The sequence below is a fragment of the Myiozetetes cayanensis genome, unplaced genomic scaffold, assembly GCF_022539395.1.
Source record: "Myiozetetes cayanensis isolate MyiCay16 unplaced genomic scaffold, myiCay2020 scf36, whole genome shotgun sequence".
NCBI lineage: Eukaryota > Metazoa > Chordata > Aves > Passeriformes > Tyrannidae > Myiozetetes > Myiozetetes cayanensis.
In genome coordinates, this window is record NW_026087588.1 from 1,460,266 (window position 1) to 1,475,659 (window position 15,394).

The 15,394-nt window shown below is 51.3% G+C and overlaps 1 protein-coding gene across 1 annotated transcript; it reads left to right on the forward strand.

Annotated features, from left to right (window-relative positions):
* The first annotated feature begins 270 nt into the window (after positions 1-270).
* DNAJB11 (DnaJ heat shock protein family (Hsp40) member B11) lies at positions 271-11,575 on the forward strand. Its single transcript, XM_050328105.1, has 10 exons — positions 271-383; positions 985-1,141; positions 2,357-2,454; positions 3,295-3,427; positions 4,290-4,432; positions 5,624-5,706; positions 6,293-6,350; positions 6,879-6,990; positions 7,480-7,639; positions 10,711-11,575. Exons 1-10 carry the CDS (start codon positions 316-318, stop codon positions 10,773-10,775), a joined length of 1,077 nt encoding a protein of 358 aa, XP_050184062.1. The 5' UTR covers positions 271-315; the 3' UTR covers positions 10,776-11,575.
* Positions 11,576-15,394: the final 3,819 nt, after the last annotated feature.

The following is a 15,394-nucleotide window of genomic DNA, read 5'->3' on the forward strand; positions in this document are numbered from 1 at the left end:
TCCCTCCCTCTCCGGAGCCGCCGTTCATTGGTCCCGTCCGCCGGCGCAGGGGCGGGGCTAAGCGACGTGCACGTCGATTGGCTGCGCGGAGGGAAGTCGGGGTGAGGTGTGCCCGGCGCGCTGGGCGGCGACGCTGCGGCCGGCGATTGGCCGGCGGCGCTGAAGTGTGCGCAGCCCATTGGCCGGCGGCGCTCAGCGCGGCGCTCCCATTGGCTGTCTGCGGGCACCCCGCGCCCCCATTGGCCGGGGTCGGCCGAGGGGCGGGTTCGGAGCCGTCGCCGCCGCCGCTCCCTCAGGGCCCGGCCCGGCCCCGCCATGGCCCCTGCCTGGATCGGGCGCCTCTGCCTCCTCCTGCTCTGCCTCTGCGGGGAGACCGCCGCGGGGTGAGTGCGCTGGGACGCGCCCTCGGCACTGGGGAGTGTGGGGGTTCAGCCTCGGCGCCGCGCCGCGCCCCCCGAGCTCGGAGTCGGCGGCTGCGGTGCTGACGAGACCCGCTCCTTTTCCCCTCATCACTTCCCCTCATCCCATCCCCTCATCTTTTCTCCTCATCCCTTCCCCTCATCCCTTCCCCTCATCCCTTCCCCTCATCCCATCCCCTCATCCCATCGCCTCGTCCCTTCCCCCCATCCCATGCCCTCATCCCATTCCCTCATCTCTTCCCCTCATCCGTTCCCCTCATCCCTTCGCCCTCACCCCATTCCCTCATTCCTTTCCCCTCTCCCATTTCTTTCTCCCTCCCTGTCTCTCGTGCCCTCTCTCTTCTGTCCCTTTTCCCTCCTCATCGCCTCTCCCTTCCCCTCCCGTTCTCCCCATCCCCTGCTCCTTTTTCTCTCTCCCTTCCCATTCCTTTGCCTTCCCCTTCCCCCTCCCTCCCCATCTCCCATCTCCTCTCTCTCCCTTTCCCTTCCATTTCTCTCCCCTTCTCACCCCTTCTCTCCATCCGCTTCTCCTCTCCCTTCCTCTCCCTCCCCTCTCCCCCTGCAGGAGGGATTTCTACAAGATCCTGGGGGTTTCCCGCGGCGCCTCCATCAAAGACATTAAGAAGGCCTATCGCAAGCTGGCGCTGCAGCTCCATCCCGACAGGAATCCCGACGACCCGCGGGCGCAGGAGAAGTTCCAGGACCTGGGAGCTGCCTACGAGGTGAGACCTGGAGCCGAGAGTGTCCTTCTGGAGTCAGGAAGGGTGGAGAGGGCTCATGGAGCCAGGGAGATTTGAGAGGATCCGTCCTGTAGCATTCTATAGGGGAATGAGAAAGGTAATGTGGGGAATGGGAAGGCTCTTCATAAGGTCCAGGTGCAATCCATCCTCCCCCTGTTACCATGGCAAATTCCATGCTCTCCCTGTCAGTTTGTTGAATTCTGTCCTACATCTTTTATTATCATGAAATGCTCTGAGTTGGAAGGGACCTTATGGATCATCTCATTCCACCTCCTGCCATGGACAGGGACCTTCCACTATTATATCAAATTCCCTCCTTTCTTTCTTCTACTTCCATCAAATTCCATCCTTCCCCTGTTACTGTATTGGATTTTATCCTATACCTTTTATTCTCATGGAATCTCAGGCTGGTTTGGGTTGGAAGGGACCTTAAGGAGCACGCCTCGCCCACTGGGTGAAACTCGTGAAGGCACCTGTGGTTTTGTCCCTGTTGCTGGCATTTATAACTGGCATTTATAGAATTCCAGAATGGTGTGGATTGGGAAGGACCTCAAAATCCATCTCATTCCACCCCCTGCCATGGGCAGAGACACCTCCACTAGCCCAGGTTGCTCCAAGCCCCATCCAGCCTGGCCTTGGACGTTTCCAGGGCTGGGGCAGCCACAGCTTCTCTGGGCACCCCAAATTTCAGGCTGGTTTTCATGGTTTAGCTGCTTTTCCTCCTGTTCCCACTCCTCTCCAGCCTTCTGGGAGCTCACCTGGCAACTCTGACCTTCCCAAATAGATCAACAGGAAAAGGAAGAGTAAATGTGATCAGAACTTTAGAATTAAAACTGATGCTTCACAGTCTTAGAAGTCCCAACTGAGCCACAGGGGTGGTGGTGTATGATTTTTTTTTTTCAGTGTGTCCTTGTAGGATTTGAGTTATTCCTTCTAATTTGTGTTTAATATTTAAGATAAAGTCAGTGTGTATATTTTCCATGTTGTTTTAATAATCTGAGTGTAATTTTTTATGGGTTTAAGTGATAAATGCTTAACTCTTTTGGACCAGCACAGCAAGCAAGCCCTAGACAAGGCATCTGTGACATAAAGCCTGGCTAGTTGTCCCCAAGTGCAGAGTGCTGTACCTTCAGAGCCTTGTTAAACAACTCCCTTAAGCTGCAGGTGATGTCTTTCCTGCTTCCATGTGTTTTCCAGGTGCTGTCAGATGAGGAGAAGAGGAAGCAGTATGACGCCTACGGTGAGGAGGGACTGAAGGATGGGCACCAGAGCTCCCATGGAGACATCTTCTCCCAGTAAGGAGGTTTTCCCACTTTAGGCTGGTCTCCAGCTGCTGCTCTGATTTTGTGATGCTCAAGCACATGTCCAGAGACACTGCTGTGAGAGTTGAGAACCCGAGGAAATATATTTACAGTGGTATCCCACATGAAATTCTCAGTTTGGTTGTGCATCACTTCCTGCTACAAGAGCTTCCCACATGGACACCCCTGTGGGTGATTTTTCATGTGCAGCACCTTTATCAAACACATGGGGATTTTCCCAAGTTCCCTGTGTGTGACTGAGGTTTAATCTGTTGGCACACCACGTGTGCCCTTTGGGGACACTTCTTCTGCAAAGTGTTGCTGGGGTGACTTTCACAGCAACTGTGGAATTTGGAGCATTACAATCCGAAGGCAGCTGCACCTGATTTTCTGCCCCTTTGGATCAGCCAGGCACAAACTTCCTAAAGTCATTCCTGAAGTTGCTCATCTCATGTGATCTTGGGTGAGAACTCACACTGCCTCTGGAGGACAATATACAGATCTTCTAGGAATTTTTCCTCACCCCTTTTGTCCTCAAACCATTGAAAACCAACCTACTTAGACATGACACCTTGTAGTGGCAGCTGAGCAGCAGTGCACATCAGAGGGGACTTCCCTTGGGCAGATTTTGAGATGTTCCTATTCCAAAATGTGGTTCCTTTAATACAGAAAACTGTTCCAAAGCAGCTGCTTTGTCTGGAGTGTCCTGGAGGAGCAAAATGAGGTTTCTGGGTTTCCTCTAGAGCTTTAGGACTGTGAGGAGGCTGTTCTTTAGCAGGATTGAAGCATTTGCCCAGGATTCCTTCCTGAACTAACCCATGTGCTTTGCTCCAGCTTCTTTGGGGACTTTGGATTCATGTTTGGAGGGAACCCTCGCCAGCAGGACAGGAACATTCCCCGGGGGAGTGACATCATCGTGGACTTGGAGGTCACGCTGGAGGAGGTTTATTCAGGGAACTTCGTAGAAGTAAGTTCACTTTCCAGAGTGCTGCCAGGTTTGAGGTGCCTGACCAGTGCTCAGAATATCTCCCCCCAAAAAACAGCTCCAAGAGATGCTCCTTTTCACAGTGTCTGCCCGTGAGGGATGTTGTGGTGCTCTTTGCTGTAGCTTACTGAAGAAACCACACATTCATCCACCTTTTCCATCTGGCTGTCTCTGGAAAGTGGGATAATACTTATTTATTGGCTGTCAGTCACTAGCTGAGCTGTTTTAGAACAGGTGTAGAATTTAATGATGTTTGAGGGCCTGTTCATAAGCCTCCAATTCACTTTACAATCCCTTCAAAACCATACTGAGGATTTTTCATGGTCTCTCTAGGTGGCCAAACATGTCACTGCAAGTTTTTGGATTATATAATTGGGAGAAGTATGTGAAAATTGCTATTTCTTTTAAGCAAACTCCATTTCTGGTGCTGACAATCCCTCCTGTTCTGCACATTGATGTTTGCATTGACTGATTTTGTGCTGTCGGTGTTTGGGGAACCTGAAATAATTTCCCCGTTCTGTGGGACAAGGAAGTATCACAACCAAAGTGTGAGGTGTTCCATCCTGGTGTTCCCTTTCCTGTGTAGAAAGGTGTGCAGGAAAAGGAAAGGAAACGGCAACTGTGGTGTCAGAGAGAGTTTTCCTGGTGTTTAATGTGTGATCACAAGGTGAAAATTTGGGATGTTTTGCTGAGGTCACACACAAAAACGGGGCACTGGGTTGGAATTAGATGATCCTCAAGGTCCCTTCCCAGCCAAACCGTTCGGTGTTCAGGCTGTTTGAGAAATCCAGACCCTTGTGGAGACCCAGGAGTGCTGGCACCAAGCTCTTCCTCTTCCCTGCAGGTTGTCAGGAACAAGCCAGTGGCCAGACAGGCGCCGGGCAAACGGAAATGCAACTGCCGGCAGGAGATGAGGACAACCCAGCTGGGGCCTGGGCGCTTCCAGATGACCCAGGAGGTCGTTTGTGATGAGTGTCCCAATGTCAAGTGAGTTGGATACTCTTCACTGCTTCTCAGAATCCTAAATCCTGTGATTTTACCGAGCAATATGGGGATGTTTATTCCCAAACCGACCGCTAGGTGGGGGAAAGTGCCTGTATTCCCAGTAAGTACTGGGGAATGTGGGAAGTCCTAACACAGGTTTCTCATTTTCGATGGGCCAGTCTATTCTTGCAGCAGAGCTCTGTTAGATGGAAAGGTCCCCACTTTCCTCTTCCAGCCTTTTATTCCTTGCACAGTCACACTACAGTGGAGTGCTGCAACTAAATCTGGTTCAATGCATTTGGGGAAGCACACAGCTTCCAGCTGGGAACAGCTGGACATGGAATGCCGTGTTGTGGTCACACATCCAGGTGCTGCCTGCGCGTTTAGGAGCTTTTAACTTTGCCTTCCCTACTAGCTGAGCACCTAGAAAAGGCAGCACTGACCCTCCAGTTATAGGTGTGAGCAAGGCAAGAGTACATATGAGCTTCTGGGGATGTTCCCATTACCCCTTAACACACATAAAAAGCTGGAATGTGATGGTTTGGACCTGGCTTCCTGCCAAATGTCCAAACTCACAGTAGCAGCCCCCCCTTTCCCCTCCCTTCTTCTCTTAGGGCAAAATAAAAAAACTATGCAAATTGAAGAACCTGAAATCAAGTTAGTTATATAAAAATATATATATTTTATGTATATTACAGTTATTCACAATTAAAATACTATGTACACAGCAAAGGGAATTCAAACACCCCCCAGAGGGAAAGGGAAAGGGGAAAAAAGGGACACAAAAAGGGACACCAAACAGATATACGCAATCAAACTCAAGAACTATACTAGTAACTAGCAAAACAGATCTCACCACGTCCCCTAGAAAAGCAGGATTGGCAGACACGGCCAGCACTCTCCAAACCTCCACATATCAGGCCAGCAGTCACTGCAGGCCTCAGCCTTAGATAAGCGAGACCAACGCAAGGACCGACTGCTCCCAAACCTCGCCAGAACAGAAGAGAGCAAAGGCCTCTCCTCCTTTCTTATTTATATCCTGATTTACGTAAAAATCATATGGAATACTGGGTACGTGGGCACTTCCTTGATCACAAACTGGTCACCAGGGAAGGCCTAGATTAAAACTACCACATGGAATAAAGCTGAAATAGAGTTAAAAACTGAGTGCTGGGTTGCTCTTCCCATTTTCAGGCTTGTGAATGAGGAGCGGACGCTGGAAGTAGAGATCGAGCCGGGGGTGAGGGATGGTATGGAGTATCCCTTCATTGGGGAAGGTAGGTGTGCTCAGCTCTGGCCTGCTCCTTTTCTATGATTCGAGGCTGTTCATGGCACTGGGGTGTCCAAGCCCCATTTTCTGGGGGTTGGAAGTGCTGTGTCCTCTGCATGTGCTGAAATCCAGGAGCATCTCTTCAGTGGGAGTGGCGACATGCCCTAAACCAGCACCAGGTCTGATGTTTCAGGTAACACTTCAGCAGGAACATCTGCTCCAGGCTTGTTGTGTGAGGGAGTCCCCTCTGCCCAGGGAGATGAAGGACACCACTGACATGCAGGTCTTCCAGAATAGCAGAGAGGTGAAACCTCACTGAGGCAACACCCAGAGAGGCCTAAACTCTTCTAGATATATTTAAGCAGAGTTTTACCCATCTAAAGATCAACTAGTTGGTTTCTTTTTCCTTTAACATGTGAACTGGAAGTCTGTGTTTCATATCCTACTTGTTTCTCTACTTGTTCCTAAAAATAACTATCTCCTATAATATAATAATTATATATATAGTATATAAATAATATATATAATATATATATATTTATGTTATATATATATAATATAATAATATAATAACTATTCCTTCTCCCTCCCAGGTGAGCCCCACGTGGATGGGGAGCCCGGTGATTTGCGCTTCCGAATAAAAGTTCTTAAGTAAGTCCCTGGCTTAGTTAGGCTCTTCCTGCTGACTATAAAGGCAGCTTGCAAGGCATTTTCTGGCCAGTGTTGCCCACTCTGGCATGGAGCTTGCCCTGCAGCGTGTAGGTGCAGCCCTGGCACTCAGGGCTATGCAGGATGTTCAACCCTAATGGTGCTGGAGTAGCTGGATTCGTTAGAAGTGGGGTTATCAAAGCATCTTAATTTTTTTGGCTTGAATTCTCCATGTGTGATTCACATGAAATACCTCCTTTTACCATCTCCTCATTTTAAGGACATTCACTACTGAGAAAATTGTTGTGTGAGTCACAACTTCTTGTCACACCTCAGCACTCGCTGCTCCAGAAATAGAAAGGGCACTGAGCAGTACTTATCTTGCACAGGAAAATGAGGCTAAATTTGATTCATTCCTCACTTCCCCTCCTATTTGTGAATTCACCAAACTCCCAAAGAGAAGGGAAGAAGCTGAAGGACCTTTTTCCCCACTGGAGAAGGAGGAGAGTTCAGTGTCTCTTGTTTCCACAGGCACCCAGTGTTCGAAAGGAGGGGAGACGACTTGTACACAAACGTGACGATCTCGCTGGTCGAGGCACTGACAGGCTTTGAGATGGATATTGCCCACTTGGATGGGCACAAGGTGAGGCCCAAGGTGCTGTGGAACCCAGATCTACCTGCAGGTCTCCTGTGCTTGCTCAGGGTCTGGTTATATCCAGTATTCCCTCTGCTGGAGCCTTCCAGCCCAATTCCCATGGAACCAAAACAAGCTCTGAAGTGTGGGTCTCACTTCCGCTCTGTCCCAGCTAATGTTAGTTCTGGCACATGTCCTGCCTGGCCCCATTGATACCACAGGTTTTGGCAAAGGCTCAACATCAGCTGGAGCTTTCCAGAGGGTTGGAAAAGGCATTGGAGTATTGGGGTGCGCACACACACAACACAGAACGCCCAGGGAAGGGTGGAATCACCATCCCTGGAGGTGTCCAAGAACAACTGGATGTGGCACTCAGTGCTCTGGGCTGGGTAGTCACAGGCTGGGCTCGATGATCTTGGAGGTCTTTTCCAATCTTGCTGATTCTGGGATTCTGATTCTGAAACACTAATAATGTCCTAAAATTCCTTTTCCCTTCAGGTTCACATTGCTCGGGATAAAATCATAAAACCCGGCGCCAAACTGTGGAAGAAGGGAGAGGGTCTTCCAAACTTTGATAACAACAACATCAAAGGCTCCCTAATAATCACCTTTGATGTGGAGTTCCCCAAGGAGCAGCTGACCCCAGACCAGCGGGAAGGTGGGTGTTCAGAGCCCACCAGAGCTAATAAGAACCTGGCACAGCTGATCCTGGAGCTGGAGTGCTCAGGGAGGGCTCTCCTGTCCCTGTGCCCCTTGTACAACATAACGCAGTTGGCTGATGCCCTGTGATGAACTCCCATTTCCCTGGGAAGCAGGGAAGTTTGGCTGCTGCAGCTGTAGGGAGCCAGATGAGGTTGGGATGTGCTGCTGCTGGAATGTAGCACTTGGCAAGTTTGCAGGTGCTGTGTTTTGGAGCTGGCCATCTGGCTGAGCTTAGCCTCTGCCTTTCCTCACTGGAATGGGATCACAGAAGGGTTTTCCAGCCCCTGCTGCTACTTTCTTGGAGGCAAGACTTGTGGGAATCCCTCTGCTGTCGAGGGTAAGGAATGACACGCTGTGTCAGGAGAAGGGTTGTTCCCCTCCACACCTCCTTCTACCCTACTCCCTCTAGGAGAGATCTGCTGCTTAGCTTCAGTGCTCAAATGGAAGTTTGATGAACCATGTAGAAATCCTAAAATTGGCAGGATTCCTTCTGCTCCTCGCTGGGAATTCTTTGTCCAGCAGCCTCTATGGTCAGTTCTGCCTGCATCAGAGCGGGCATCAAGGGCCTTGTCCTCTGCCACGGGGCAAAGATGTTCCTGGCATGTACCAGTGCAGCTCGTCAGGAAATCCCTATGCCCAGAACTTCTTCCAGGGCTTCCTCTGAAGGTGCTTTTCTAGTGGATTTGCTGAGCTCCTCAAGTTTATGGAGGGAAGCCAAGCCCTGGGTGGGCTGAGCCCCGGGGCACTTGCTGCTGCCTTGGCCACACTGTGCCAGCTGCCACGGGCAGCCCCGTTGGTGGCTGCAGCTCCGGGTGTTCTGTGGCTCCTCCAGCTGTCTGGGCTGGGAGGTCTGTGCCCCTGGGCTGTGCTTTGGGTGATCCTGCTTTGGTTTTATCCCTGTGCTTTCCTGCTTGTTCCAAGGGTGTCTCACGGGGCACAGGGGCCATGTCACTGTGGAGTTTCATTCCAGACTCTGCTGCCCTTCTAGAAGTTTCATCAGGCAACAGCACCTCTGAAACACAGGAGGTTATTCTAGCTGTTGCTCTTGGCACTTTGGAAGACACTGGGCAAGGAGCAGTGACAGAAGCCTCCATGTTTGGGACAATTCCTCCCACACCTTTACGGATATCTGGGAGCAGAGAGATAGATGATAGTGCTGCCATGAGTGTGTTCGGGCACAGGGTGTTTCTCTCCCTCCTAAAGCAATTCCACATTTCCCAGGGGAAGGTGACTGGGTAGGCAGTCAGATGCCTTCCTGTGTGCTGGATATCTCTGAATATCCAGTGATTGAAGGAGTTTTATGAGGGAATAGGTCAATTCCTGCTGTGTGGCAGTGGTTCAGTGTACACATCCAAAGGAAAACTGGGCTGAAGAATTCAAAACATTCCTTTTTTCCTTATTGTTGGCTGTGGTCCTGTTTTCTTATCTCCTAACCATATGTCCAGCTCCTGGGGCTGTCAGAAGATACTCTGGCTCCAAGAGCACCATTCTGAGCTTTGAAATAAGATAAATAATCCTTTCTTTCCTGCCAGTGGAATTGAGCAGAGCTGACTCTGTATTAAACCTGTCACTTCTTGGTGGTATCAGCAACATTTCAAAGTAAAAATTGCCTTCAGCCTCCAGTAAAAGATGCCTGAAGTGCAGTAGCACCAAATGCCAGGATTCCTGGTTGGAATTCCTGATTGAACCTCCAATATGTCTTGAAATACCCTGTTCACTACTGAGGGTAGCAGGAAACAAGGTGCACAAATGTTGCTAAACCCACTGTTTTTTGTATTCCTGGAGTACCTCTTTCTCCAGCCACGTCCTTCCTTTCTAAGAACCACACATCCAGGAGCCACATCCTCTCACCCACCAGCCAGGAAGCAACTTGGAGCCTCCTTTGGATGCAGAGGGGAAGTGAACTTACCTTGCACCCCCTGCAAAATGACCTGTCCCTAGTGATCAGCATCTCCTGGAGAGGGGTTTGCTTTGTCCTTCTGTTTCTGGAAAAAGATCAGGAGCCTCTGCCCATCAGCATGAATAGTTCTCACCTGGCAGAGAGCCCTCTTCATTCCAGTTACTACTTCCAGGCCAGTTTTCCCGTATTTTAACAGAGCTACTGTGACAATTATACTGGTTTTAAAGGATGGTATGACGTGTAGCCTAAAAGAGTTAAGGACAGACAAGGAGGACAAGGTTTGCAGGGAGACAAACTGTCTTAGCAGGATTTCCGGAAGGATTTCCATGCCTGAAAGGTTGGAATTTTCTTCTGTACAAGTAAATTGATTGGTTTAATTACTAATATCCAACCTGACCCGCCCCTGGCACAGCCTGAGGCCATTCCTTCTCCTCCTGTCCTTTGTTCCCTGGGAGCAGAGCCCAACCCCACTCCCAGCTCCCCCCTCCTGTCAGGGAGTTGCAGAGCCAGAAGGTCCCCCCTGAGCCTCCTTTTCTCCAGGCTGAGCCCCCCCAGCTCCCTCAGCTGCTCCTGCTGCTCCAGCCCCTTCCCAGCTCCATTCCCTTCCCTGCACACACTCCAGCCCCTCAGTGTCCTTCCTTAGTGAATGTTACTTGGAAGTTACCCCTGGTGTGGGGAGCTTCTCCCTGTTTTGGGACCTGGCAGCCTCTCCTGGGGCTCTGAGGGTTTTGCTGATGGTGTGAGCTGTGCCCTGAGGGGCCCCAGGGCACTGAATGACCAAACTGACTTAATCAGAGGGGCTCCCTCCTTAATCCCTGGAAAAACAATGTGACACATCCATTCTTCCCACTCTGCTTCCTCTGCTCTGGGTGGACTTGCCCTTTCAGCAGCAGTGGAGACCTGCCAGTCTTTCCCTATCCTGCCAACCCCAGGAGAGGGGCTTTTATGGATTTAAAGGGCTGACTCACCCTTTTTGGCTGTTCTGGTAAGAATTTGATCCTGCCAGGCCCTGGGACTTGTCAGTTCCTTGAAATGCTTGATGAGTGGGATTTCAGGAGTGAGGAAGGTGTTATCTGAGGAGTCATCACCCTCTGTGCCCTGCTCAGTCACTGTCCTTTCCCTTGCAGGTCTCAAGCACTTGTTGAAGCAAGGACCTGTGCAGAAGGTGTACAACGGATTGCAGGGGTATTGATGGGTGGGAAAATTTGACTTCCGTGGAAACGCCAAGTCAGATTTGTTTGTGGTCTTTTCTCCTGCCCACTGGAGAATAGAAAAGGGGGAGGGGGGGAGGGCAATGGTTGAGGTTTAGCTGATTTTTAATTTGTAAATGATGGAAGTGGTCAGAGTTGGGGGAAATACTTTTTCAGGACACAACTGGTGCTGCCTATCATGTTCCATGTCCTGGAACAACAGAGATTCCTTGAGCAGGAAAATAGATGTGGGGAAGGGAGTTTTAAATTCCACACAGGTTGGAATTTCTGGTTTTTAAATATATTTTGATGTGACTTTTCTCGACCATCTCAACATATTTTCAGAGCTGCTCCTGCTTTTTACATCCTTGGTATCCATCTCTTCCAAAATATTGTTGCTTTGGGGTGGTGTTTTTAACCCTAGCCCTTCCCCTCTGAGTCTGGGGTGTAGTATTGGTTCAGAGTCTGTGGTTTTGGGGCAGGAGTACTGGTGCTGTTGGGAATGGATTGGGAATGGTTGGAAAAGGAGCGAATAGTCTTTTAAGGCCCTGTGGACTCTCTTAACTACCAAGTAGTCCTGTTGTCCCAAAAATCATCACTTGGTTTGAAATTGGAGGTTGCTCCAGCTTAGCAAAGACTCCTGGGTCATGGTGGGATTTGGGAATGGCTTCATGGCCTTGGTTCTCCCTCTTTTCCCCCACATGTAACCAGCATTTACTGGAAAAGCTCTCCCCTCCTGCGCTCTGTCCTCTGTGAGGACGGGACAGGCTGATGGAAAATAAAGTGTGTGTTTGAGTTGGAATGGCAAAACCTCCCTGGTGATGTGTTTCCACAGCCCTTTCCCTGGGACAGCCAGGCCTGTGCTTCCCTCTTGGAAGCAGCAAGAGAAATCCTGGAGTCACTGAGGTTGGAAAAGCCCCTCAAGCCCATCGAGTTCAACCGTCCCCCCAGCACTGCCCCATGTCCCCAAGTGCCACATTCTTCAAATCCCTCCAGAGGTGGGGACTCCACCACTGCCCTGGGCAGCCTGTTCCAATGTCTGGCCACTCTTTTAGGGAAGGAATTTCCCCCTCATATCCACTCTGAACTCCCCTGGAGCAACTTGCGGCCATTTCCTCTTCTCCTGTTGCGTGTTATGCAGAAGAGCCTGACCCCCACCTGGCTCCACCCTCCTTCCCGTTCCCTCAGCGCTCTTGGGGGCTGTAAAGTGAGATCCTCCCAGCTGCTGCCTTACACCTTATTCCCTTTTTCGGGAAGTGGATGGGATCTGGTTTGCCTCCAGATAGAACTGTTTGGTGGGGAGCAGCAGGTGGAGCCTCCAGGTTGTTTTAGTTTCTGTTTGTTGTTTATTTTCCTTACTGGGAGCTGGCAGAGCGCGGTGAGGTGGGAACAGCCCCGCCCAGCCCCTGTGTCCCTGGATCCAGCCCCGTCCCACCCAGCCATCGGCTCCAGCGGGAGCTGACGCAGCGGAAGCAGCGGCACTGGGAAGTTTTCCTGTTGGATCCTTTGTCCATTTGCCTTGGCAGAGCCCAGCGGGGTCTGGGGAGCTGAGAGGAGCCCGGGATGCCAAACCCCTGGACTCCCTGCCAGTCTTCCTCAAAATCCCTGAGGATAAGATGTTATTCCCAGCTGAGGCTGCTCCCTCTGCCCACTGCTGCCCAGCCTTTTTCCAGGTGCTGCAGGGCAGCTCTGCCTCTACTCCCCTTCAATTCAGATTTCTAGGAAGCCTCCGATTTCAAATATATTCCTTCCTATATCCCTGTGCACGGGGCTGATTCCCGTTATCCCAGCCCTTGCAACCCTGCTACCGGTGCTCACCTGTAGCAACAAACCCAAAAAAGCTGGGATTTCACTACAAAGTCCCAAATTCCCCCAGGAGAAGGTGTAACCTTTCCTACCTGCACCTCCAGCAGCAGCCAGTGGGTTTATTTTGGGTCTGGCTCCTTGTTCCTGCTGCTGCTTTTCCTTTCCCTGCTAATCCCTTTCCTTCCTGTGGTTTGTTTTTATGGCACTGTGGGGCTGGACTCCTCGGGGAACACAACAATGGCTGCAGAGCCCTGAATTGTACAGCAGCACGTAGGAAAACAGGAATAAAAGCCCCAAATTCCAAGCAGGCAACCCTGCTTCCTTCCATCCTTTCCCTCCCACTGTGGGGGTTGTCCTCTGCCTTTCCCGCCTCCAAAGCTTCCAGGGCTTCCATGCTTTTTCCCAGCAGCAACAGCAGTGCTTGCTCAAACATTTCCACAGGTTTCTGGATCTTTTATCCATATAAATGCTTCCCAGGGGTTTTATGTGTTCCCATCTTGGTCAGGGACCAAACGAGAATCTGGACAGTGCAAATTTCCAAGCTGGGAATTCTGTCATGCACAGCCAGGGTTTCCAGCCCTTTCTATGTAATGCTGTTCCCAAATTGGACCAAATAAACTCTAATTTCCTGGTCCTCTTTTACCCTAGATCTCACCTTAAATGTGAGGATTGTGGGGGTTCAGATAGAGGCGTGTTTTTCAGTTCTCCTAGGAAAACACTTGTCCCTTGCTGCTTTGGGGAGGCCTGGCTGAAATGGGATCCTGGTTTATTCCTGAAGGGAATGGTTTTCCTCACCTCCAGGGCCTCACTGCCGGCTGGATTTTAGATGTCATCACCTCCATCGGCGCTGGGTTCCCACCCTTTGGATGGATCCCTCCCATCCCAGGGGAGGAGAAGGAGTAGATGGGATGAGGATTCCATACCAGGTTGATGATAGGGCGAAAACAGGGCTCGGATCCACTTTTCCATCATTCCCTGCAGCCTTATCCACAGCCTGGCTGGCTTCACCTAAAGCCACACTCCCCATCCAAGATGAGGTGCTGAGGTTTTGGGGCCGCTCCAAGGAGCTCCAGCCCTCGGTGTGGGGATCCTGAGGGGTGGGAGTTTGCTCCCCTTTGGCTTCAGCCATGCAGGGGCTTCCTGAGTCTGGGAAGGGGTTGATAGGGTTCCCAAACAGCCATTTCCCTACAGGAATTCCTCTGGAAGTACAACCCAGGCTTGGGTTCTTCCAAAGAAAAGTCTTGTTATTTTTGAGTCCTTATTTTTATGTGAGCCTTTCTGCTCCGGAGCCGGGCAGGGAGGGAAGGAGGGGGAGGGGGTTAATGCCAGGAGAACATTGCTCTGAGGGCACATGGCTTTGCCATGGGAGCCTCCAGCTGGGAAGGGAAGGTGAGGCCATGATTCCTCACTGGAACCTAAGCCAGCAGCCCTCATTGCCAGCTCCCCTGCTACTGGATTGCCCAGGGAGAGGGCAGCCTGTGGGGGCTTCATCCCCTCCCAAAAAAGCAGATCCCCTCACCCCAGTGGAGCCCCTGGGGTTAACAAGGATGTCCCAAAGCCAGGAATTCAAACATGTGGGGCTATGACACTGTAACCTCTGGAAATCTGGAAGGACATGATTTGTTTAGGCCAGAAAAGCCACAATGACACCAGAGCAGGCTCCAAGTACGTAAGAGGTGTTTACAGGGATAATCCCTTCCTCCTTCCAGATGGATCCCATCAGCCTCACTTTTCTCCCCCTCCCCACGCCAGCAGGCACAGGAGGTTTGGGCAGCTCCTGGAGTCATCCAGCCTTTGTCCCAGGGGCATGGAGGCTCCTGAAGGACATGGATGGAGGTGCCGACCTTGCAGAGGGAGCTGATGTCCAAAAAGGAATGTGGGGGTGGGGGGAGACCTTCCCACCCCATCCAAGTCTCCCATGGGATAGGGACGAAGGGAAAAGCTCCTTCCTGGCACATGGGCATGGCCTCACTGGTCTGACTGGAGCAGGGATCAAGGATCAAGGTCTTATCTGAGCCCTTATCCAAGGCACAATAGCGGAGTGATGGAAACCATGCATGGAAAACAAAGCCTTGCCCGGCAATCCCAGTGGAAAAGCAGGATGCTTCGCTCTGGAGGCTGATGAAAGCTGCCAGAGGTTTGTGTGCAGAACAAATCAGGACCCGAAAAACCCCTGAGGAGCAAATGGAAACCCCCCTTGGCTGACAGGATCAGTGGTGACATGCTGGTGGCAATCCCGAGCTGGGATCCGGGGTGGAAGAACAGCCAAATCTGGGAAAGGATGGGCCATGCATGTGACTACCAGCTGCCAGGGAGCTGATCCCCTGTTGGAAAAGTGACGGAACAGGAGCCCAGCTCCCAGTTCTGGAGTAGCCAGGCCACATGTCCCCAGCTTGTCACAACTTTGGTGGCCCCTCCATGAGGCAATTGCGGGTTTGGGGATGAGGAAGAGAAATTTTGGGAGGTTTGGGATGAGAAGGAGAAAGTTTGGGGTTACAAATTGGGAGTTACAATGTGCTGGGAGTGGGTGCTGCCACCACAACCCCTCTGCTGTTGATCACCACGTCCCTGTGGGACACCAGTGCTGGTAGAAGGGATGGGGGTGGAAGGTTTGGATGCATTGCCCATGGACAGGGATCGAGGTGAGGCTGTTCCCTGGGGTCCTGAAGGTTTGGGGGTTTCCCCCTGCCAGGTGCTGCCCCATCTCCCTGTGAGAACTCCAGACCAGCAGTGGAGTTGGCTCCTGGAGTGCTCTCCTGCTGCGACCAACATGCACAGGGGGGCCCTGGAGCAGGAAAGAGGCTTTTCCAGAGCT